Source organism: Chiroxiphia lanceolata, chromosome 9 (genome assembly GCF_009829145.1).
Source record: "Chiroxiphia lanceolata isolate bChiLan1 chromosome 9, bChiLan1.pri, whole genome shotgun sequence".
Lineage (NCBI taxonomy): Eukaryota > Metazoa > Chordata > Aves > Passeriformes > Pipridae > Chiroxiphia > Chiroxiphia lanceolata.
Genome location: NC_045645.1, coordinates 3508462 through 3535395, shown reverse-complemented (window position 1 = coordinate 3535395; position 26934 = coordinate 3508462). Strand labels below are relative to the sequence as shown.

Sequence of the window (26934 nt, the reverse complement as noted above, 5' to 3'; positions counted from 1 at the left end):
CACTCTGACAAGGCTCTGGCACCATGAGCAGAGGGAAACCTGAGCAGGAGTATTTCCTCCCATTTAACCTTCTTTATTATTAAATTTTTCAGTCATCAGCAGAGCATTTCTTTGGTGAGTTCTTTTTTTTCTTAAAAACAAAATACGAAGTATAAGGCACCTCCTTTTTACATACTCAGATCAGAGTCTTGAGACATGTCCTGGTTTTAATTATTAAGGCTGTTGGATGCTGTGGATCACTGACTGTAAGACAAAACTAATTCCTCTTCAGCCAAGCACTGCTAGTACATAGCCCATATATCCCCAGGTATTTGCTAGTGGAATGAAAGCTGGTTACAGCTATCTGGCTCAAAATTAACTGACAGCATCAGCACAGATGCAATTCATGACAAGCTCCATCTCTCAAGTCAATAATAACTTTACTAGATTGCCTGGTTTGCACGGTAGCCCACCCTGAGCTACTGCCTCATGCCACAACAGACATTTAAATAATAAATGGTACCTCTGTTTTATTCAGTGAGGCACAGTCAAGGATTTGCTAAATTTAACCATCCAATTAGCCTAGCACCATTCAGGATTTGGGAGTTCTCAGAGTTCGCTGCTTCTGAGGAGGAAAGCTCAGTTACACCAATTAACATTCTCTCTTCTAAACTGCACAAGCAGCTATTTCCCAGGTCTTTCTGCGGTTTGAGAGGCAATGAACAACTGAGAGTCTAGCATTGACTTTTAAGCTTCCCAGACGAAGAAGATATTCTTCCAGGTAATGCCAACCCCCTGGCTTGCTCTGGGCTCTCACAAAAATAGACATACTCTACTGCTTTACCAGCTGTGAGAAACTGTTGCTGGCAGAAAATAAAACAAAATAAGTTTCAAAGACAAGTTAATTTTTTATAAAATTAACTATGATGTCTTTGCCCAAACCTTTTCTTTAGCTGCAGCACACAGAACAGTCACCATTTCTTTTTAGCTTTAGGCTAATACAAAACACACCTATCTCCTGGCACGACTGCACACATTTCTTCTGCAAGCTCAGTGCAAGAGACAGTATGCCCAGAGACGGGCAATGGAAATTCTTCAGGTCACTTCAACCCAACATAAATACATGTCTACAGTATCTGAGCAGCAATCACAGTGAATCCTGTTACATCCAGCTGGCTTTTCCTCTCTATTACACAAAAAGCTGTCTTTATAGAAGGAGTTAGCTTGTAGCATCTCTCCTTCGGTTTATGCAGATCACACTGCAGAGCACAAGAGTGCTCTGAATATTAAACTGCTGCATCTAACTAATATAGATTAAAAAAATACATAAGCTGAAGAGGAAAAACAGGGGAGAGCTGGCAGATGCTACCTGGCTATCTTACTCCAAACCTCTGGTGTATCCTCACATGTCTTTACAAGTAGGTCATGAACAAGGCACCTGCCCCAAAGCAGTGAGGTCTGAGCAGTCACTTCCCAGTCAACACAGCTGCTACAAACTCAGAGCTTTTACCTGCTCCCAAGAAGAAAAGTACAAAAGATATCAGACCCCTGAGGCAGCACAGGGAAAGAAAACTTTCCTACACCCTACTCTAAAATTCTGGGAATTTGCCGAGGCTTTTAAAGCACTCATCCCCATTTTCCACAAGGACGGATTCCTTCCCGGGCCTCTTCAGTTTAATCTCCTTAAGCCCTGGAAGTTAAATCTTCATCTAGAGCGAAAATATTTTACCGCTGTAATCTAGTTACGAATATTTACACAATTTGCCCCAAATTCTCTCATTACAGCTGCCATTCTCAATTATTCACAGGTAGTGGTACATGCAGTTTCCGTGGAAACCTGCAGCTCACGACCAACTGATGCGCAGCCAATTGCGGGCAACGGGCACTCGAGCAGAACTGGTCGGCTGCGTAATTGTGCTGAGATTTGACCATTTCAAACCTACAGGTAGCAAAGGACTAGTTTACATTTCACTGTCTAAATTTCAAACATCTTAACTATTCCAGGAAGCAACCAAGACCTTGTCTCTCCCAAAGCATAATAAACTTGATGAGGAGGCTGTAACTTTTATGTGATCGCATTTTCGGCATTTCACTATCATTTTCTGTATTTACCATTGAAAGTAAATGTCAGATTACTCTACCATAAAACTGGTCATAAGTGATTCAATCCATTACACTTCAGGACCTTCCTTGTTTTTAACTAGTGAATCTCTGCCAGTCATTTCCCTAAGAATGTGCTCCTTTCCTTTCTTCCCCTTTCCCTTCCCTTTCCTTCCAGTAGTAACTATTTTATTTTATTTAAAAAGTGAATATTGACAGATACAATTTCTCGTTCCTTTAAGTCTCTTTCAGCACTTAGCATTCTGAATGTTGTGAAGCCTCAAAAACAGCTATTTTAAAAAGGTTTCAGAAGCTCCTTGGAAATGCTTTTTGGGTTATACTAATGCACAACAGAGTAAAAGTATATCCTTGTCAGGTAGAGCTATAAAGCCACCCAATATTAAATTGCTGAAGCTTGGCCCTACAGTGAGGACTACCCAGCTATTATCCTGAGCTCTCTAAGACAACAAGATTCCACTATTTTTCTGTTTGAAAGACTCATGCTTCTCCCTGATATACGACATTCCACTGAGATGCTGACTCTCACCAGGCACCCGCAATGCTTCATCACCCACACTTCATGTTTTCACACAAGCTCCTTTACATTTTTTCCCATGCAGTACCCCAGGCTAAGACAGAGGCCCTTCCGCAGCATATTCACCAAGATACAGGACTCCAAATCCTTCTTTTCCACTTGGATTTCTTCAGAATTCAAGCAACAATTATGCTGTAACCAGTGACACTCCAGGTGATCATATTGCCTCTATGTCATCTCGTGCCATACACATAGGTTTGCCTGCACCCACCTACCATCCTGCCTCTTACCTGGACTTTCAGACCCCAGCACAGAGCTCACTGTGGTACACTGTGCCTGCATGGCTGTGCTGTTTCAGGAGCTCTTCTATGAGGTTCCACAATCAGAGCCTTCATCACTCTAATGACACAGTCAATGATGGCACATGAGGTTGCTGTGCCACTTCTGTGAGCTGAGCCTTCCTCCCCTGCTGCCATCCAGGAAACAAACTCAAGTTTCACCACAAATAAGATGGTGCAAGACTCACTTTTTTATTCAGGACTTTTCCATTTATCATAGTCTGAGAACTGGAGCAGCAGATTGTTTCTGGTGCTAAACAACTACTGAGTTAACCCCAAATGAGGAAGAGTCATCTCGGACACAGCTACACAAGTAGCACCATCCAATCACCTCCAGCTAGAGGTGGAAATACCTGCACTAAGAAATTAAGCTCTGGCTAAAGGGAAGAGAACAAAAACATTCATTGCACCTGTGTGTTCAGAATTTAGCATCTTCCAAATGTAATTTCCAACCTATTTGTTTTGGAAAATACTCAGAGTTCATAGAGGAAATCCTGCACACATTTTTTTAATAAAGGTAGACTGGTAAAGCACTTGCAAAATATCTTTATGAAAATCAATAGCTCTATTGAGAGAGCAGCAAGTGGAATGCCTACCCTGCACTGCTGCACAGAGCAGCTGACATGGCAACGCACAAACATGTCCTGAAAAATGGCACTCAGTATGCTTCACTTCCCTGAAAAGCATTAGCAGATCATACACAGACTTCTTTTATAAAAATATTATGGTATGGGAATAAACAAAGGCTGCTATTAATTCTACTGTGGAAGTGGAAGGTTATCATCCAAGACAGCTGATCGCTGGACTGAAGATAAGCACCGTCAGCCTAAAGAGCTGTACTTTGATTCTAAACAAAGTCTGGACTTCTGCATACTTACTCTCTTAAATGGTTCTTAGTGGAAGGGCAGTAGCACTTCAATTAGAAAACAATGTTCACTTCCCTTTCCTACCTGGGACTGAAAAAATAGCCTGGGAAACACACTGGTGATTGGGAGAAACAGCAGCAAAACTTCCTGTGCTTTAGCCAAAACTATACTGAAACTTGTACTTAACTGCAAAGCTTCAATTCTGAAGATCCCAGTATTCGATGAGTATCTATCAAGAGTGTCTTGAAGACAGAATGGCCTTCTACGAGAAATACCAAAATAACTTAAAAAATGCCAAAAGGGTCACAGTAACAGTAGCACTACAGAGTCATTGTTAACTGCATAACCCTGGAATCTGGGCAATTTCTGCTGTGCCTGCACCACCCTCTATCTGCTCCTCCATAGTAGCTGTAAATTAGCAATTAATGCTACAAGGAGAACAAGTTCAAACACTGTTATTTGGCAGCGATGTCCAGTTCCATGAAATCCAGCACATCATATCTCAAACTGAAAAGTGCATAAAGTAATGAATCACCAGGTTATATTCAGATTCTGCAGACTCATTTTTCAGCCACAGAAAACCAGTACTTGCCAGGCTTAGAATAGCAGCACTGATCTTAAGGCCAGCAGTGCTGCAATTTTTTTAAAAAATGTATACCATAAAAGAACAGGTTAAATGATAAAAGAAGGCATTTCAATTCTATGCTTCAATGAATATTAGTGACACAAGTTGTTAGGGAGGTGAAGATGAGCTGTCAAGTTTTGTGACTTAACTTATGTTTCAGACAGTTTTGTTAAACGCACAGATTTTTTTTTTTTTTTTTTTTTTTTTTTTTTTTTTGGTAAGAACATTTTTTATGTATTTGCCATTGGTCAGATGAAGGGACCATACAGCAGCAGAGGACTAGATGGGACAAAGGACACACCTCAGGTCTCTTGCCTTTCTGGATATAAAGGAGGAAGAGAAAATCAAAAGGACCAGTTCTGTCTGGCTCAGCTCCATTCTATTTACTCCAGCACTGTTTATGACTTGTACAACTCACAAATAACATCTCAGTTGTGTTAGGATTCAATTTTTTTAATAAAAATCGGAAGCTGGCTTCAATCAAGTCTTGATGGGCGACTGTTGTTTACTGTCCTTCATTTGCATCAAGTAGCTCCAAATATTGAACTGGGGAGCCTGAATCAAGGGGAAATCCACTGATCCAAGGTTGAATTTTAGCAAGGTAGGGAATGGAAAATTGCCTTGGTGCTTGACAGCTTTTGAGATTTCCCTTTGCTGGGCAAAAGCCCTTAGTCAGGTCTGGAAATGAGGAACATGCATGCTTCTGCTGCTAAAATCAGTGTAAGGAAGACTTGGGTGCAGCCTTCCACAGCTGCACAAAATGCCTTAGTGCTTTTCCCCTTTTCAGTAGCTACTGAGGGAAGCTACAAAGCACATCCAGCTGCTGTGCCTCCCGAACATGGAACATCTTGGATTATAAATAACAGAGACCGGCTACTGCTACAAACCACGCAAAATTAAAGAGGCAACATCCAACATATTACATGGGAATAAAAGAAGAGTACATGAACACAAGGGATTTGGAAAAAAGGGCTCACAATATTCATCCAGTACTGTGCCAGATAAGGTAAAGCAACTCCACAGTTCTGCCCAGCCCTGTTTCTGCTGGATGAGGTTGTATGATTTTGCTGTTGCAAACTACATGTGTTAAATCACAACTAAATAGATCAGCACTTTTTAGTATGCAATAAAGAACTACTGAATCCAGAATCCCTTCTAATAATAGCAACTCACTGTCCCTTCTCCTACAAAGGCTGCAAAATATAAATTATATTAGCAGTTAACGGGTGTTTTTTTCTCAGTGAAGCTGGGGAACATCTTGCTATATGTGTTACTATATGCACACTGGAAGTTAAAGCACAACTAGATGCTTCTTTCATTAGTCTGACTAAACCCACTACCTCCAGCTCAAAAATGCCATCAGTAGAGGCTAGAGAAGCATGCACTTGGAGGAATTGTCATTATAACCGTGGTCCTTACACACTTCTTGGGCATTCAGCAACTGGCTCCTGGGAAAAAAAAAAGTGGGATAGACTGACCTTCAGTTTCAATCACTGAAGCTGTTCCTTATGGCAGCAAAATACAGTGTGAATTACAATGCATGTATTTCTATAAAAGCACAAAAACAGCACAGAGAATTTCAATAAGAGCTAAAAAGCAAGCCAGGAGCTAGAAAATAGGCCATAAAACAGGGGCTTACTGAGCTCAAATGTTCGGCCTGTTGAAGAGAATTTACAGAAGCTTACATGGAAAAAGGGATCTCAGAGACGCATGGCAGAAAAGAGGGTTTACAGTCAGAAAGAGCCAAATGGTTTACACTGAAGTTGAGATTATACAGTTTCAACACTGGAATGATATATTAATTATTGGAATAAACTGACCAGTTACTGCTGGACCCACAGCTGGCTTGTACTTTTTTTGGCATGATATAGTACATAATTTCATAAAGATATCCTTTAATCTACCTTTCAGAAGTATCTGTATGGCTCAACCAAAGAGGAAGCAAGCAAGAGATGCTAGACATGGACTCTCCAACCACAGAGCCTACAGTCACACTGGAAGTGGATACACAGCATGTTGGCTGGTATGTGCTTGAACAGATACAGTCTGTTCTCCCTGGGTACTCCCTGAAAGGTTTGAAGCAAGAGGAGTCTCTTATGGGTTTGTCTCCTCTAGAAAGTGGTATTAGAGATAGAATGTAACCACAAGAAAACCCATTACCTACATAATATGGGCATAACATTACTATGATTTAATAGTGGGTATAGCTTGCCTCATCAATGAAGCCACACTCCATCAGACAGACAACTCCTCAGATTTCTGCTTTGATCAAATGAAAGACTCTAAAAAGAACCAGTCTGAGTAGTGGTGTGCATCAGAGGAAGAAGCTAGGAGTAGGTTTAACAATTAAGACGTTTTACGGTGTTGTCACACATTCTTGAATTGCTGGTGCCAATCAGCCTTTAAGTCAACACACAAAAATTTTTGAGTTCTTCTAGGACCTGCTAGGATGAGGAACTACATAAACTGAGTTGTAAACATTAAGCTGGGAACCAAGTCAATGCCACTCCAGTTCAAACTTCAAAAATTAAAATTCAGAATCACGAGCAAGTCAGGAAAACAGCAAATCCTTGCCATGTTCCTCGTGACTCCGTGCAGGAAATAACCCCATCTGCTGTAAGCAAACACCAGGAGAAAGCAGGTGACACTGAAAAAGGTGGCAGCCTGCAGAAAGAGACACACATCAGAACTCACATTCTGCAAGGCCAAGGTTGCTCAGAAAAATCAAATCCAGCTCTCTGAAATATGGATAAAAGTCACAAAAAAAGTACAAGGAGAACCAAAAGACTTTCCCTCTGCCAACCACAACAAATGGCTCAGTAATACAAAATGTCAGCTGGCACTTGAAGCACAGTGGATGGCCAGAGAGAAAGTGCATTTTTAAATCATTAACACATTGGGAACACACAGATGTGCAGTTCAGCTACATCTGTGCATTGTAATTTCTACAGTAGTCACAACTTAATGAATCATCAATTGTGACAAGATCAATGAACCGAACTGAGCAACAAACTAAAGCTGGTAACTTCATGCCTGAGGCAAGAGCTACAGGTTTATTTTTTTTTTTAGTACTTCTATAATTTTTAGTGTCTAATTAGTAAAAGTATGAATCGTTCAGAACCCTTTTATTTTTTCCCTCCCTTTTAAAAGTCCTACTGTAAAAGATTAAGATTTCATTCGTGTCCGCTAAATTCGAGTCTGGATACTACTCATCTGATCAGCAATTTCTTCCTCAGGACTGTGAGCACATGGCAGGCAGAAGTTACAATGTTAGGACGTGCTCTTCATGCCAATCAGGTGGACTCTGACTGAGCCCACCACCTCCAGGCAAAACAACTGCTGGTTTTTTCCACCAGGCCAGATTATTCCTGCAGGCAAAGTGTCAGCTAAGGTTCTCTGAAATGCTACTTTTTGAAGGGTCAAACTCGCATCCAAATCAAGCAACCAAATCATTTATTTGCAAAGAACACACGCTGAGAGTTTCCCACTGGCCTCAACCCATTCAACAACTTCAGTGCTGGGTTTGCTGATGACATACACAACCCAGCTATAGGTTTCACATTAGAGATATTCTTACAGAAAAATTCTGCCCAAATTAACCTCCTAGCAGGAGACAGGAGACAACACCCCATCTTCTTACAGAGCAAAGCCCATGCAAGCGAAGGCTCTCCCTGCTGACCTCTCCACTCTTCCAGGTGGACCTTTTGATCTCTACCATATGTAGGCTTTCAGTGTTTTAATACTTGCCAGGGGTTCAGCTGGGTTCTTGTCTCCCTTCCAGACAGGCTCCAAGGGACAACAAGCTCTCTGCTTAGCTTGGCTTGTTTGTCACATGTTCAGAATTGCCTCCATCTGGACAGCACTTCCATGAATTGTAGCACTGCTGGCATGCACTGCTCTTCCCTGCTAGGACCCAAAGTGAAGGAGATGCAGGCTCTCTAGAAGGCTGATTCTGTTCCTCGTCCTGACCTTTTTTGTCTGCCCCTCTTTAGACCAGATGTCTGTCACCTTGGACTGTGCATTCCCCAATTTATTACCTTCCCCTGCAGCAGCTTTTGTTAAAACCACCCCGTGTGCAGCTTATGCATTTTTCATCAATATATTTATCATTTCTCTTCTCTCTCCAAGGACTTTCTCCTCACTGGGACCAACTGTGGCATTGTCTAAATCAAAGAGATATAGAAAAATAAATTCCAGTTTTGCCTTGCTTGCAAACAAAACACCATTTTGGAGCTGTAGCACCAAAAAAACCCAAGGCTTGGTGTTTTTAAAGTCCCCAATAGGTTAATGTTTCCAGCACCTTGCCAGTTGTCTCAAAGTAGCTAAAAGGTCATAATGCCAGTTCTGTTGCATGTAGACTTTGTGCAGGTAGTTTTACTTAAAGCATTTTGCATCCTGTGCTGACAAGTGCTCTTATGGCAAGGAAATGTCCCCCAGTTCCCCCTTGGAACAGCAACACAACAGTGAACACTCGCACACAATAGCTGGATAAAGTTATAGCTATTTAGACTTCTCCACTCAACTCAAACACCAAGAAGCTGGAAAGGTTTCACCCAGGCTGGACCCTTGTGATAAAAGGATTGAAGGAACAGAGCCCAGGATTAGCACGACAGATGAATACATTGCAGTGCTTTCCCGTGGCACTATCCAACCTGCCTCATCAAGGCACTAGATAATCTTGAAAAGACAGATCTTATTATGCCTCACACCCGCTGGTTTTCCTTAGGATAAAGGATTTGAAAGAGCTATTCTGGAGCTCTGGGCAGAAAGAATCTGAGCAGGTGGGAGTGCCAGAAAGAGTCACTACTTTATTATCCAACTGAAATAACCACAAGAATAAACAGCTGTGAGAAAACTCTATGGGGAAGGTGGTGTTTTACTACTACAAGACTGGGCTTCTAAGACACCATGTGGAATGTATGTATTTTAGGTCATCTTTATACCAAACATATTTTAGTCACTAACAGCTCAAGTTACAAATTAACAATGAACATTCACAATAATTACTTCCTTGCATCGAAAATTAGGGCTAATTATTCCTTTTGCTCATTATCTGGGCACTGCATTTTAATAAGCATCACAACTGTAGAGCCTTCCTGACTCCAGAATGTATAAAAACATAAGACCCCCAAGAGATCCATAAGGACAACTTGATGTGGGACTTGTGAATAAGCAAGACACACAGAAACCAGCTGTCAGAATAATCAGTATTACAGGTCTTCAGTGAAAAACCTGCTCTGTTTTGTACATCTCAGACCAAAAGGTCTGCAGCAGTTATGTGATTTTCCTTTTTGTGCAGGAGAGGAAGTTAAAATACTTGTGAAGTGTTCCCTTCCACAGGTACACTCATGAAGCACATTACACCCTACATGGACATGCTCTCTTCTGAACAGCTGTTGTCACTACAGATTTATTAGCATACCTTGACATTCCAGTTTCATGTTTTTCTGACTTTCATTTTAAAATATTGATTTCTCCAAGAATTATTTAACTGGGGCTGTGATTTTTTTTTTCTTAGCGAGAGGAAGAAGATAAGGAATAGATAAGGCATAAGATGACCATACAGGAATTTCCTTGCATGCAGAGAGTTACGCTTTGTACTATAAGCACTGCATTCCCCACAGTCATCACATTGTTCTCTCCATACTCTATTTTTCATGTCAGAACTTACTCTCTGGTTCTATCAAGGGTATATATTCTCTCACTTCTGCAGAAGACGGTACAGAAGATGACTGTGGTGCTTTGTCTTAAGTGCCTATGTAAGCCATGGGATGCCAGTAAACAACAACAGGTCATTAAGATGTGGGCAGAGTCTCTGGGTTATGAGCAGATATGGAAGGTAGTTTTGCCAAAATAGTTGAGGACTCAGAAAAGCTTTCCAGGACACCTTGCTCTTGCCCTTCACTTTACCCTTGGAAGCAAAGCAGGTAATCCATATGGCATTATCAAGCAGCGTTTCCTATTAATTTCCAATAGTTAAACAATGAGCTACTAACTCTTTCAGAAGGCTATTCCACAACCTAACAGACTTCAAAGACTCTACAAATACATACCAGCAACTAACTTTATTAGTCAGCAGGAGATAGCAGCAGGACTGACATACAAGCTACAGAGAGCACATCTGTCAATAACAGGTTGCTACAGACGCTCTCAGAACAAGGCATCTTGAAAGAGATCCAGCAGTAAGGAAGGTCTTTTGAAACATCTGATGATAAAGACCTATTATTTTCGTTTCTGATGGTCACCAGCAGACCAGTTAAATCTGACAAGAAATGTAGGGGGGTTATTCTGACAAGGTTTACAGTTACAGTTACGTAAACTATCTCAAGGAACTATGTTCTTGTTTGCCTGTTCCAAATGAATTAAATAAATTCCCATTAAAGTGACTTTTACAATAAGAAAACAAGTAATTTATAATTATGGATTTTCATGTCTGTTTTTCTCCTTCTCTGAAAGACTTCTAGAACCATGGATGCACAATTCATAAAAAAAAAATAAATATATTTTCTTCTGGCTGCCAGTAATTTTATTATCTGAGAGTCACCAGGTCCAGCCTAAGACCAGTTATTATCAAATAAACATTTTTAGAGCAAATCAGGGCTCACTGACACCTAATCAACTCCACTCTCTTGTTTGCTATTTCTTTATTAGTAGTGCAATAATGGTCCCTATCAACATATTCCTTGAACATCAGTTTTGAAATTACGAGATGCATTAACAGCCTTTGCACACAAGGTGGGTCTTCAATTGACAATGCTGTGGAGATGCTGTAAATAAACATGAGAGTCGAAAAAATCAAGTAAGAAGAGCCAAATAACCTTAAGTGACAGGAATAATATGAACAAACATAAGAAATAATTAGAATTTTTGCTGTAAGCCTGGCACATACTGCTTGGAAACAAGAGGAGACAAACGTGGGTGTGCATTAGAGAAGTGCAGAGAAGATATTCTAGACAGTGATCAACTGAATGAAAAAAGCAACTGTGATCCTAGTATACATCTGATGGTTTATCTCCAAAATTCAGAGATTCATCAGTGCTTTTGAAAAAGCCCTTATAAGGCTCCTTGTGTGCACATCTCTAGTTAGGCATTTTCAAAAAAAGTCCCTGAAATCAAATGGGAACAGGTACAGAATAGGACCACTGAGACCAGTAGAGTCAAAAAGAAAGACTGGCAGATCACCTATGAAACTCATTGTTCTGCAAGGCGAGGCTTACTTGGCCACTTTCTGGTAAACTAGGACCTAAACACTCATTTTCCTAACAAACTTACCCGCTTTGAGATTTACAGTCTTTTACATTATACCTATGCTATTTTTGCTTTTTCTTCCTTGATAACACCTAACACAAAAAGTTTATGGGACACACATCTCCTCTTTGCAGCCTTCACTTTGTTGCTCCCATCTCCTGCTGGTTTTAGACTAATGCTCTTTTTAGCCTAAGCCTGAGCCAAGGTTTCCACCCCGGTTTACTGCCTACCCACATCATCAAAATCCCAGTCCTGTCTAAGCTGTCTAGACATGGCTGTGGCCACGGGGGTCGGGGCACATGGGAATTGCCAGCCTTTCTGCAGTGACGTGAAAGGCAGCACTGGTGGTTGCTGCCTCCCAGCTGGGACCGATGATCTGTTCCAACGGAGTCAAAACAGATTAGTTTTAAACCACAGACAATTTAATCTAACCCGTCTGATTTCAAACTGGAATACAGATGCAGCAGCAGTCATCTGGCCATTCTTAGTCTCAGCTGGGATATGGCAACCCACGGGGACACCTCCCCAGCCAGACAGGAACCTGCCTGCACGAGCACATCCCTGCCAGAGAGTTAAACTAATCTGCTTGTGCCTCATTTACCTATTGGAACAGGCTGAACGTTTTGACAGCGGAGCAGCAGTAGAACAGCCTGACACACTTTCCAAGACAATCTCCCAGGAAGCTGTAAGGTAACACAGAGTGAGAAGCAACCTGTCTCTACACCCTGAGCCCAAGAAAAGAGAGAAGATAATGCCCAGGACTCAATTATTAATTTTCGTAACAGACAGAAGATAACAGTAGGTTGCCACAAGGCTCTGAATGAACATCCTCGTTTCTGAATATCTTCAGGAGGGACTTCAGAAATGGAGCAAATAGAATGGAGACAACTGCTATTGGCAAAAAAATTCTTAGCTGAGCATGATTTCCAGTACCAAAGTCAGCACTTATAAACTCTTAAATAAACTTGGAATAAATCGAGTGAGGCATAGAGCTCTGAGAAGTCTTTTAACAGGCTATAACTGCACACTTAATACTACAACTGCACCCTTAGAACTTCAGGCTACTTGGCAATACGAAACCTGTGTTTGAGTTTTTGCAGAGTTTTGTAGAATATACTTCCTTCTTGTTTGTTTTGACACTTAAAGCTCACTTGTTTCTGTCTGGGCAGTCCTTCCTGAATCAGGGGTGCTGCTTTTGGGTATTGCAATATCATTGATACTTTGCTGATAAGAATGTGACAACATCCCACTCCGTTACAGATGTAATCTCACAGGACCTCATTTGGGAGGTAATATGCAGAAACAGCCATTTACTGTAAAAGAACATGCTCAAGATTAAGAGGTCAGTAGCTTTTCAGACACAAGGTTTTATGGGAGTGCACAGCTCTAAAAGGTTCAGCTTGGCATTAACTATGTGATATTTCATATAAAACTTTTCAAAGGTTTTATTTTTTGCTTCATAAACTTGTGGAACGAACCTGGATGTTAACCTTAGTGCATGGCAGTCTTCTGAGGGAACTTGCTATCACAGATACATTACATGGTTATGTGCCATTAGTTAATCATTTAAACAGAGATAAGAAATGGAAATTATGGCATTTGGGCCTGATACATTCTAAAGATCTGCTGACTCTCCTATTTGAAGGAGAGACCAACAACAGTTTAAAACTTTCCTTCACCTGAGAAAATTACTTCTCTTACGCTCACAGCCAAGAAAATATTGTTACATATTATAAAAAATAAGAGCAAGACTAATGTTCTTATTGAATCCAATCTTTGAAAGCAAATAAATATAATGAAGAGAACCAGGAATTTCACATCTGGATTAAGATGATAGGTGCTCTATGTTATGACATTTCCCTAAGCAGTGAAGCACGTGGAGTCTCACTGTGCTGGAGCTCTTGGCAGTGCAATGGTTACAGAGGTCCATTAACTGCCTCCCTCCTCCAGAAAGGATTTTGATTGCTTGAGTAGAGAGGTAAGAACAGGAGTAGGACCTCTGCAGTAGGACCACAGCAGTCTTTCTTCCCAGGAAGGGAACAAAGGAAATTGGAACACTTAATTAACATGAAACATGCAGAAGAAAGACCTGTCCTCTCTTGACCAGAGACATGAAGAGAACAGTACCAATCTCAGGAGCAGCAGGGTACAGGAAACCTTAATTTATTTACACAATCAGAAGGAGCACATGCAAATAGATTCAATTTCCATTCTATAATTGTTTCAGTTTTATAACACATCGCTAGAAATTCTTCTTGGCAAAAAGATGCAAAAGCAATGAAAACAAACATGAGCCAAAGTACAGTGATCCAACTGATCCTTTTGTAACTAACCAAACATTAACAAAGATTAAACATAGCTAACTTCTGTTTACTATTCCAATGACAAAAATCACTTTTAGATGAATATTTACAAAAAGGGCATATTGGTTCAGGCCTTCTGAGATCTAGCTCTCTGCAGAAATCATTTGTAACAGTCAAATGTTTACCATTTACAGCATTTCAAACAGGGTAACCCCAGGAACTGGAATTCAACTGGCAGATGGTGAAAGAAATTAAGCTCATGACATGGTTCAGTAAGCAGCAAATTACGATAAGGTAGAAATGCTTCCCACCCTGGGACAGCTGCTGCACTCAGGAACTTTCTAGGTGTGCTGGTTTTGGCTGGGATGGACTTCATTTTCTTCATAGTAGCTTGTATGGGGCTGTGTTTTGGATTTGTGCTGAGCACAGTGTCGATAACATGGGGATGTTTCAGGGTGAGCAGGGCTTGCACAGCATCAAGGCCTTTTCTGCTTCTCACATCACCCCACAGCGAGTGGGCTGGGGGTGCACAAGGAGTCAGGAGGGGCCACAGCCAGGACAGGTGACCAGAGGGATATCCCCTGCCATACAACACCAAGCTCAGCATGTAAACCTGGCAGAGGAGAAAGAAGGGGGGACCACACACATTCAGAGTGATGGCATTCATCTTCCACAGTAACTGTCACATGTGATGGGGTCCTGTTTTCCTGGAGGTGCTTGCCCATGGGAAGTGGTGAAGGAATTCCCTGTTTAGCTTTGCTGGCATGTGTGGCATTTGTTTCATCTGTCTCTCAATACACAAATTTTCTCACTTTTACCCTTCCAATTCTCTCCCCCACCCCACCAAACAGGGAGGGCACAAGCAGCTGCTGGCTGGAGTCAAACCAGGACAGTCCTTTTTGGTGCCCATTGTGGGGCTCAAAGGGTTCAAGGTAATGACAGATTTGACTGGAATGTGCTAAATCGAATTTATATCTGCTATTGCTATTTAGCTATTAATTGGCAGGCTCCTGTGCTTGCCATGGAGCTTGCTTGCCTTACTGTATATTAGAGTCTGGTGCTCATTAGAGGTTGGTTTTTGCTTTCACTGCTTGCTGTGCTGGTTATCCTCTCAGTCTGCCATGCCTGGGAACATTTGGTAACAGCCCTGGTGATGTACCTGGGCTGGCAGATGGCCAGGGCATCACTGCTGTTCCTGTGCTGCTGCACTGGAGGAGCTGTGGCCTGGGGATGAGTCCAGGCAGGGACAGGACACCCCCATGGACAAGCCCGTGCCAGAGCAGGTAAATCTGGAAGCATCTGTAGCCATGATCATGTCTGTGCCACACCAGGTACACCTCTGAAGGGGCTGTGGCCCAGGGTTACCATCATGGTAACACTCCAAACTTCCCCAACTTCTGTCAGCACAAAGCCAGCCAGCAGAATTTAACTTGCCAGGTTACCTTGAGAAACCCACTGTGCAAGCAACCCTTTCCTGGCTCCTCTCTCTGTCCTCTTTACCAGAGAAGTTGCTCTCCTGTGGAGCCTGGCAGCACTCTCCAGGCAGATAACTACACACCACATGATTAGGAGTCTGGGATAGAGGCATAGGGGATTTGCATAGATCTAGAATGGAAATTGGAGATGGTATTTTCATTTTCATTTAACCTACTTAAAAACAAAGGGAAATGAAACTGAATATATTCAGTATCACTTGGATATGACTGTATGCTCTGGGTTACAGGGGAGTGAAAAAAGACTGCTTGCAAAGCATTAAAGGACCAGTTGCAATTAAACAATTACCCAGTTTTTGAAATCAAAACTGAATGTCCAAGTTGGAAAGCCCTGGGAGAAGGGATTCATAAGTTGTATTTGAGCCTCCTTTCTTTTCCAAAAAAAAATAATAATAAAAAAATCTATATACTTCTGCCTGCCCTTTGAAGACTCTCTTTTTCCACTGCTTTTTCTTATCTTCCTGTTGGGTGGAGACTGCTGGAAACCAGAGACAGAAGGCACTCTTTGGTGTACAGGCAACTAGAGACAAACATTGTTACCATCATCTTTCCCAACACAGCTGCAGTGCTGGACATGGAAGGAGTCTTGTGGAAGAACACCACACAGACACTCCTGCAATCAGCCTGCTGCTACGTTCTTGCATCCTTCCTACTCGCATTTCATATAACCTCCCTACTTAAAAAGCTCTGTAATTCTCAACATTACCACTGAATAATATATTTATTAATTTGTTAGTGCCACTAACTGTCCCCAAGGCTTTTCTTGAGAATGTGTGTCAGCTTATTGATTCCAGCCCTCCCCGCCCTGCACTGCTTTCCTCCTCTGCCAGGCAGGAACATACTTCTGTGCTGCTTCAGGTCGTAATTGGAAAAAAAGATAGAAATGTTCAATATGACTCATACATAATTCAGCTTATCAGCTACCCAGGAGAAATGAGAAGAGAAGGTATACGCACGTCTATTTCTTCTACTATCAACAGGAGAAATAATTTCCAGTTCTATTAAGTATACATAGTTTGGTCACAACAGAATCTGCGGTTAGAAGAGACAAAGAAGCAAAGAATGAAAGGGTAGGAGGGGACTGAACTATTAAAAGAGATTCACTTATGTGAGAATTCCTGATTCCTCCAGGAGACTGGACTCATGCTTCTCTCTTAATATTCAGCATGGAATAAGTTGGCAATTAGAAAGGATTATGTGCCTCTGATCTGTAAAACATCGCTGAAATCTAAATAAAATAAAGCTCCAGATTAGTTAGCCACAAAGACATCTAATAACAGCCTGTTAAACCCTGACTGTGACTTCTGGATTTAATGTTAAGGCCTATCTTCTCAAGAGCAAATTGTGAAGAAGCATTAAAACTTATTGTTATAAAGGATTTTTAATGTAAAAATCGATACATGCTGTGTATTTAGCAGCATGTAACCACGAGGACGTCTATGATACAGCTTTGTCATGCACCAGGGACCACTGCATTAGTCAAATTCTTGAAAGGAAGTGCAGAACGTCTGTATCATTCAAACTGCCACCTGAGACCAATTACAGAAATTATTTTAACCCCAGAAGCAGAGGAAAAATCCAATCCTAGCTGACAGTCTTGAGAGTATCAAGGGTTCCACATGACATGCATCATGTTAAAACACCTCTACAAAATTCATGTTAGGAAAGTGATGGCATAACAGAGAGTCTGGGCACTTACCACTGTTTTTTGGAAGCCATTGACACTAAACATAACCACAACCAGGGCACCAAGTTGCAATGTCCATTTTGCCAACACGCAAGTAAAGGAATATTAATAATAATAAAAAATCCCATATTCACAAAATGCAGAAACAGCATAATCTATGGCAGATAACACAGAATAAGATAACATGACTGAAAAAAATACAGACCTGCCCACAGAAAGTCTCAGAAAAGAGAAATATAAAGCATTTTTTCTTAAATAAAGATACATCATAACAGAACTCATCTTCTTTGTCAGTTAAGCCAACATAAAAGGCACATGTAGCGCTTCATCCTCTCCATCAATCTCACAACTCTATATGCATGAGCACATACAAACTGTTAGACAGCAAATGTTTCTTAATTTTGCCCATTACAAGAGTGCCCAGCAAGGGGTCGATACTCTTCAGTTAAGAGTGGAAAACACAGCCCCTCAGCTTGCAGATCGCTTTTGACCTTATGGGATCACGTTCAACCAGCATTACTCCCAGTTAAAGGAATTTGCCAATCAGAAAAGCAGGCTCTGTGCCTGACTGCTGGTGACTTTTGCTCTTGTGGCTCTTAAACTGCGTGCCCACATGCCTTTTCCTGTGTCTGGTGTTTCCTAACATTCCCTGTTTAGGTGGTGGTCTCTGCGAGTTTCACCTCATCAGGAAATCAGCAGGAGCACTACGGAGCTAAGAAATACTGTTGTGCTCCTTTGTGCAATGCATGTCCCTGTGGGCCTTTGAACATTTAACACAGAGCAAATAAATTATTAGCGTGTGTGTGCATGTGCATACATATCCAAGATACATAAAGGCAACTGCAACCAAAGGAAACAGGAATGTACTTGGAACAGTTGGGTATTCAAGTATCTAGTATCACAAAAATCCAGTTGCAAGACGCATTTAAATGCAGATCTGCACATAAACTGCTGAAAGAGCTCCACAGAGCTTTCTGCACTCACATACACGACAGCAAAGGCAAGAGGTAACAAAAAGGACCTGATTTTTGTCTCCCAATAATTTTCAAGTCTATAGCACCTGTTATCCTATTCTTAATAATACTATTACTGAAGAGCAAGCTGATCTTTAAGATGCCCCACCTCCAGAAACAAGATACAGAATCACATCAAGTACTGAATGATTTCTGTGATTCCCATCACCACGGTGCCTCAGCACATTACAGCTGTTTAATGTATTCTTTGTCACAGAGCAGAGAGGAAAATATGATTACCCCTGTGCTATAAATGGGGTGGGAGAACAAAGAACAATAGGCAACTTGTCATGTAGGGCTGGCACACTCACCACTGGTATAACCAGTCTCCTCTGGTTCAAAATCCTAAAACAATGAACAGTCTAGGTTTTCCATTCCTTAGAAGTTTTTGCATCAGTCCATGAACATCAAGCAATTTGCCTAAGCCTTTTCCTGCTTGTCTCAGTAAATGCAAGGGGTAAAAATTCCTTCAGCCAAATGCCCCGGATTTGTAACACCTCAGTACATTTACAAAATTGTATATATAAACAAATGGTAGCACACACTGATGTGCTGAAAAAAACTCACATTTCCTTAGGAGCAGACAACGATTCTGACATTTAAATACACACACACACACAAAAAAAAAAAATCAACTGATCACTAGCTCTTTTATATCTAATAAACTGTTCTACCACAAAACATTTCATTTAGCAGAAACAACATAGCAAGCAAAATAAAACTTGCTCATATAGCAGACAAGGATGAAAATCTATTCTGTAAAAGGAGAATTACAAGTTGTGAGTACACTGGGAAAAAAAACCCTCTCAGCTCAATTTCACATCAAATTCAAAACCTGACGAGTACCTGAAAATCTATTCAAGAAATGTGCCGATTTAGTCCAGAAGGTGCAGAAACATAGATTAAGTTTCTGATTGTCAAATACAATACTTAGATACCCTAAAAATGGGCATTCTATCAAAGCAAACTGATGAGGGAAGTATACAAATGTCTCTATAGATAGCCCTCCAAGTCAGAAATGACACACCTCAATCAGAGAACCAAAACGCTTTAAAGAAAGTTCACAATCTGCAATCCTTTCATGACTATCTCAAAAATGAGGTTCTTATCACTAGGAGAAATTATAGCAAACGATGCAGGAAGAACACAGCTTTCCCAAACCGAAGCTAGAATATCACCATGCCATTTAAAAACACCACATCAACATGTAGCTGCCAAAACCATGTATCCTGCCACCTAAGGCACACAAGGATTTCCCCCTTACCTTCTAACACTGTTAATTTGGCACTGGTGTTTATCTCCCCGACGCTGTTGGTGGCTGTGCACTCGTAGATGGCTTCATCTCGATGAACACGCAGGGGCTGTATCCGCAGAACCGATCCCGATCCGTCATCGAACTCGATAACCTTTGGAAATGAAAAGAAAGCACTTCTTTACTGGTATCTTATGCAACAAACACTGGAAGTCAAAACAACGCAGAGGTTGAAAAACAAAAACCAAACCAAAACAAGCCCTGTAAGTATTAAAAATACCGTGCGATTAGTCAAGTGTTCCAAGTCCAGAAACACAAAAATTTCAGCGTCAAGAACATATCTGCCCTCTGAGGAGGCCAGAACAAATGAAGATCCAATGAGGTTCTTTATGGATCAATTAAGGTTGACAAATTATCAGCCTGGTAATAAAGATGTGGATCTGATGATTTAAAACATCTGAGCCCTATTTGCACTAATGGTTTTACTAATCACACTGATCACAATTTAGTGCCAACTTTCACCTTGATGGAAGAGCAGAATGATATACTCCTGTGGGATTGCCAGGAAAACTGTAACCAAACTTGAATAAAACCTTGAGTACCTACAGCGCGTGCTAACTCCAGCAAACAGTGAGGGGTTTTAATGTCCTTCAGCATCAGGTACTTTGCAACTCCAGCATAATCAACAGTGATGTAATTACACTTTCTTCCCCAGCATAATAAATTAAGTCCTTAATAAATCATTGCCTTTCCATCCATCCCACTAAGCTGTTACATGAATTACTCTGACTTATACATGGAATAAAGAGGTATTTTTTAGTTTGCAGCTGGATCAGTATGTTATTCCCTAACAGCGAGGCTGTGAAGGCACAACCTCAGGCCATTGTTAATGCCAAACTCACCCTTCTCCTATTGCTAAGCACAGCAGAAGTTGGTGACAGCATGAGGGAAAGGTACAACCTCTCCTCCTGTCCCTTGGGAATGGAGGGGAAGATGGAGGAAACCAAGCAACACCTCGTTCCAGACACACAGGTCAGCCCAGGACCTGCATTACCCCTCTGCAAAACTTTTACCCTCTTTTCAAAAGCCTGTTCAGGAGTTCTTCCCACAGCATAAATATCAAATGAATGAGAACAGGAAGGAGAAAAACAACGTGCACCACAAGACTCTGCAGTGACAGGAGAAACAGGAAGAAATCAAAAGGTAACCAAGACCACCAAAAAATCTGTTATTCCTCACACCAGAAGGAATAGTCCTTCTGTTTCAAATAACAGAAACAGCTTGCAGAAACCCCTAATATAGGGTCAAGTAAAGAAAGACAGAGAAATATGATTAGCACCATAATACATCTTAAGGAATTATTTTTTTAAAAAATACTCATTTTAAAATTAAATATGAAACTGTGACAAAATGCTAAACCTTTACAAAGGATAGGGCTACTGCAAAATTTTGAAACAAGACAAATTCAGCTACAGAGATTAATTCACTTCAGTGATAAGGACTAAAAAGCTAAGGACTAAAAAGCTAAGAGATGAAACAGCAGAAAAGCTCTTTTGCCCTTACTATCCTTTGAACAAACACTGTGGGATAGGAATGGAGCTACAACTACTAAGGACCAGACAGACATTAAGGCCAAAATGCTGTTCATTTGCTAACGATGGATACCTCTTCTGTGTCACAACTTAGCATGTGTACTTGGATTTCAGGGGGGTTTTTCATTTAAACTAAATTCCAATTTTTCCCCAATTAAGACTAGCTCAATAATGAGGTAAAATTCGTAATTATCTAGCAAAACAAAGATAGATACTATTCACTATCTCCTGACATAATAAAAATGCCTCAATTATGTATCAAAACTGATGTGAACAAAGGTATGAAATTGCTCATATAAATGCATATAGTATGGCACAGCCCTCTGGTCAGCCACAGTAAGCACCAAATTCACTATAAAGGTTATAGCTACTTACAAATTAGAATGTTTAAATATTTACTATACAACAAAACTTAACCGTTACCAGGGAGAAATAACAATGTAAAACAAGATTTAAAATTGATTACTTTAATCAAGGTTTTCTGCTCACATACGAAATCATGATTAAAACTGGTGACTTGAATCAATCCATTCTGGGCAGCAAAGTCATCTTGTGCTCCAGTCAGAAAAGCAAAAACATCAAAGACAGGGGATTAGAGGAAAGGCCGCAGAATTGCAGAAGGGTCACATTTCCAAGGGCAGTTTTAGAGAAAAGAGCCCAACACCAAGAAAGGGAAGCGAAGAAAAAGGTGGAGAAAGTCAGTGAAGATGTATTTGCTATTTAAAATAGGAACCAAATTGGACCCTTTTTCAAAGACATTTCTGATACTTGCTCTTCTCCCTTCCTTTCTCTCATGCTTTAGTTCACAGGGAAGTCAATTCACCCTTCAGGATGACTTCAGTGTGCCCCTTTCAAGCACATTTGTGGGAGGGATGGCCACTGCTTAGAAAGCCATCCAGCAGCATTTTGGCATCCCAATTTTGAATTCCACTGGGAACAGCAGGTCAAAGAGGTGCCTTATACGTTTTCACAACGAAAACTGAAAATTACTTCTAGATCCAGCTCTTATCTGCCATCCAATTCTGTGTGAGCCCCAGTCTCCCCTCTGAAGAAGGATGTCCTACGTGTGTGCTTCCAGCATCATGCTCAAAGGACACCACCTGCTCTACAGATTGCATTGCTGCAGGGAAGGAAATGTACCTTACTCTAAAGCTCTAGGGTTCTGTATTGTAGTGACAGAGAGATACCTAAGCTGAAGTGATTATTATGTAATTAAGACCCGCAAGGATTAGACTGATTACTGAAATTTTAGTTTTGGGCTTTTTTTTTTTTTTAATTGTAATTACCTCAAACCGCTGAGAACTGACTTTCTTCCCCTTCTTCATCCACGTGATACGAGGTTTGGGCTCTCCTGTTGCCTGACACACAAAAGAGGCCACTCCTCCAGAAATCCCAATCTGATCTTCAGGAGCTTTCATAAACGTTGGCTTGCCTGGAAAAATAACCAAATCACCCCCATGAGGACATAACATCAGATAAGCAAGGAATGTGTCATGTTAATCTAAATTGTAAGATAATTGGTGCTCCTACTGCAAATCCAGGTTGAATGGCCTTGGCCACACAAATTCAGTGCAGGCTGCAACGTGACAAGCAGAGTTTCTGCTTGAGTACCTTTTTTTCCTGAAATGAATAAAGTCCATCTGGCTTGCCTATAAATGAGGGCAATAGAAGTCTCCCCCCAGCCCCCTGGGCATTCCTTCAGGTATGTGACAATTTGGAACCATTTTTACGGTTTATTTTTTTAATAAATGGATTTTGCAGGTTTATATCATGGTCATAGCACTGGAAATTACAGAACAGCTGACACACCAAACCTATGAAATGTACCATACCTTGACATTAGTTTTACTGAAAGCTGTTATGACATTCATAAAAATTAACAGATACAGTTTTTTAAGTATACAAATAACAGCCTTTAGTTTAATTTTAAATGTGGACTGACATAAAAATCCTACAGCCTAAGTATCTGGAAACCTGCAGAGCTGGCCTATGCTTGCTAAGAAACTAATCACTAGAAGTGAAAGTCAGCAAAGAAACCAAAGTGACATTCAAACCTGAAAGACTCAGCAAAAATGGAAAAAAAAAAAGTATTATGTAACATTTTAATAATCAATAAAAAAATGCATGAAAATACAGTTGTGTCTTCTGGATTTACATGACAGATTCAGATGGCTAAAACTATGCATCCAGGTTGAATGGTTGTATTTTATTTCTGCACTCACTATATGAAAAAATTTTGTACTATGTGATCCAAGGACCTTTCTGAAATACTGCTTTGTCCAAGTGAGAAGCATTTGATGATCCCGTATCCCTGTGAAGAGCTAAAACATTTAACTATGGAGTCCACCCATGATGTCGTTCCATGCACAGGTCACACTACGCCCACATTCAAATACAATTCTGATCAACCACTTCAAAGATCGACCTGACCTATAAACAGGTCAGAGACAGCTACTGGCATGTGGAAAGGAGCATGAGTGAGACAATAAACCCGTTCAACTCCAAGACAACGCACCAATGACCTCAGCAGAGCTGTTGGTGGCTCTGCACCTTCACATTCTGGACACATCCACGAGCGTGTCCTTGGGGGGGAGTGGGATGATATCTGTCAGCCCAGGGGCTTTAAACTCTTGACAAAGCGAGGGCCGAGTTTCCCTGATCTAGGAAGGATACAAATCCACCAATCCCAAAGAAAGACAGCCTTTAAATACATTTTCCTAGTGTATGAGAGATTTCAATGCAATGGGTGCAGTTGCCAGTTACAGCTGAGCCAGTCAGACAGAAGCAGCTACTGAAGAGGGCAGGGGCCATGCTCTGCTCCTTACTCCCCTCCCTGCCTCCAGACACTGGCACCCAAACCCCTGCAAGGAGCTCCAGGGTCACCAAAGCCTCTGTGGAGCACATTTGGGCCCCTAAGATGGCAGAAAGATGCCTTTTTCTTCTTTTCCAAGCAGGGCAGGGAGTGCAGTGGCTCAGGAAAGGATTAGGCAGAGCTTTGGGAGCACTGGAAGATGATACCTCTCCCTTGGCAGCTGTGGAGCAATATCCCAGATCTGGCCTCACCACAGAAATTCCTCACACAAGTGTACTGAATTTTGCCATCCTTGGTGAAGGGAGCTCCAGGACTCCACTCAAAATCCAAAAAATGCCTTTTAAGACATGGTGGCTGCTGTCTGAAGGCTTTGGCACATTGTCCTGACATGGACAGCAAGCAATTATTAAGTGTGCTTGCTTAACTGATGCTGATTTCACATATTTACTCATCTATAATCATATCTATTTCTACTTAGTTTGTATTTACATATATCTGTGTTTATTCACCTCTCATCTGTTCCAGTGAAATGTTAATTTACCATTCAGGCTGCTAGTGATGGCAGTGTGATTGACTGTTTAGCTATGCAGTGTGCTGAGCTGATGTCTTGTATTGCAGCTGATTTGGTTTTTTGATTTTCTGTTATTTACTTTGATCTTAGTGTAGTTTAGTGTAATTTTTTCAAATGGCAAATACAGCAGAATCCAAAAACTTTTGTCCTTGAAGAATACAATGCAATTAGACCTCTGCCTGTATATTTACTCCTCAGCTCGTACGCTGAGGACTTACTTTACTTTTGTACATTTAAAAAAAAAAAAATCAATACTATTAAAAACCAGAACAAAAGGAAACTGGATGTTCACCTGCAGTAAAACCTAAAAAACCTGCTGCCTTGAATTTACATTGTTGCAATGAATCTTTTTCCCCTGCACATTTAATTGAGCAACACCGATTTCTGGAAACCATCTAAATCCTTCGAGACTGGTCACAGAAGTATACATATATATATAAAACAAATTCTCAGTCTGGGAAAGGGTATTTCTACAAAGCCATTTTAAACATTTGTATGCCCTGAAGTTTTGAAATGGAAGGAAGGTACTAATTAAGTAAACCTATAATCCTGAGTCCTGGTCCCAGGACAATAGAGTCGGGCGTGGGCATACATATCTTTATACTGATTGGTAACTGTTACAGCAAATCCCAAAACTTATCTCAGTGAGAGCTAACAAAAGTGTGACAGACCATCCACTAAACTGCTGGTGCCTATAAAAAAAGCACGTTAAGTGGACTAGGCAACCTCCATGTCTCCCCTCCAACCAATAACTCTGTAACTCTACTGCTTGGAGGAAGCTGCCTTGGGATATAACACTAGTTACCTCCAAGGGGCAACACCAAGGATAGGGTCAGGTCATGGTACAAGCTGTCCTTTTTGGCTTGTTTTGTATGTTTGCACTCTTAGGGTAGCCCTAGAAAAACAATCAGGAAAAATAAGGATGTACTGAAAATACAGAAGTAGCCTATGTGTTGTCTTTTCCCTCTCCTTAAATTCAAAGTAACCAGAGTTTCCACAGAGGATTATGGATGTACCAACTGTTTGTTGCTACAAATAAATACAAGGAACTGAAGTGTCTTTTGCAGTGAAATCCTGTCCTGTCATCATTTCCCTGATGATCTATGGACCAAAGCTGAGGATTTTCTGTTGAAAGTTTAAAAAAAAAAAATTAAAAAAAAGAAAAGAAAAAAAAAAGAGAGAGAAAAAAAGAGTGATTATATTTCAGAGATAAATCTCTGAAATATCAGCCTCAGACAGAACCTCCCGAGCAAGCCTTGGATGACAGCAGGGAGAGGTGCTGGATGGCTGGGTGCCCATCACACCCACCTTCACTTACTCCACTACGTGGAGTAACAACTCCAGACTGGCATAGTTCCCACAAGTCCAAACTACTCCAGCCTTTCTCTCCCTAGCCTCTCTGCTCAGTGACAGATCCCTGGAGCACATTCAGTCCTCATGCTCTAAACTAATTCTTGCTCCTCACTTCACAACCAAGTTCCCACTACACCAGGAGGGGAAGCCACTCTCTCATCGTTTCTATTCACTCATAAGCTTCAGGCAGGAGAACGAGAAAACTTTCAACTTCTTGGCTGGAATTTTCCCTGTTCGGTCTTTGCTCAAAACTAAATAATTCCAGAGAGCTTATAGGAACAGCACAGTTCTGAGGAGGAAGACGGTAAAAAATAAAAGTATTTTCTTTTTATTGTAAGACACTGGCTTCATCTTGTTTGGCTGGGGGCGTAAAAATAACAACTTGCTCAGACATGGTCTCCATTGAGAAATTAAAAAAAAACCTTCAGAAGAAAAGGACTTTCCTTTCACAGTTGGTAGTGTTGAAAAAGCCACTTGCCGAGCAAGCACAGATTCTCAGATAATCCTATAAAGTGAATCACAAGTAGGGCCTCGTGGCGTGGAAGAGATGCTAGGAGAGATTTAGCCACACACGAGACTACTTCAGCATGCTGGAAAACAGCAGAAAACTCATGCAGAGTCCTGAGCTGGGCATGTGACGCTTTCAAAAGAAACGCTCCTTTAAATTATATTTTAAAAGGTCTGCGAGAACCTGGGCACAGAAAGCCCAGAGACAATTAGGGAAGCACTAACCATGATGGCTGATGCCTGCCCTGCCCAGCAAAAGCAAGTGTGAGGGGTTTGGGAGGGGAACCCGAAGCCCTCAAAGACAGAACCCTCAGGCCTCCTGGAGAGTCCCTGACAGCCTTTCTGCTGGGCAGCTCAGAGCAAGGGCACCGCCAGCCATGAAGATGCCTCTCTCACCTGTATTTTACATACAAAACCACTGTTGCTCTCTGCTATTCTAGACAGTTTGCTTACAAAACAGTTCTTATAAATCAGAAAACTGTCTCGGCACCCATCTTAAAATTTGCCCCTACCAAACATCCACAGCAGAATAGTAACATTTCAGTGCTCTTTTTCAGGTTTTCCTTTCTTTACCAGAGCAGTTCAAAGTCACTCCATCACATGTGTTGTTTTTAGGCTGTGCAGGTTCTCGGTGAACCCAGTAGACTTTCCCAGGGAGAA

At 41.1% G+C, this 26934-nt stretch overlaps 1 protein-coding gene across 20 annotated transcripts in view; it reads right to left on the bottom strand.

Moving 5' to 3' along the window:
• PTPRF (protein tyrosine phosphatase receptor type F) overlaps positions 1-26934 on the bottom strand; it is a 376345-nt gene that overhangs the window by 174066 nt on the left and 175345 nt on the right. For all 20 annotated transcript variants that reach the window (XM_032697223.1, XM_032697222.1, XM_032697230.1 and 17 more), the window contains 2 exons: positions 22318-22463; positions 19452-19593 (listed from right to left, as the gene is read on the bottom strand). In XM_032697223.1, coding sequence (XP_032553114.1) covers positions 19452-19593; positions 22318-22463 — 288 coding nt within the window. The remainder of the gene's footprint in view (positions 1-19451; positions 19594-22317; positions 22464-26934) is intronic.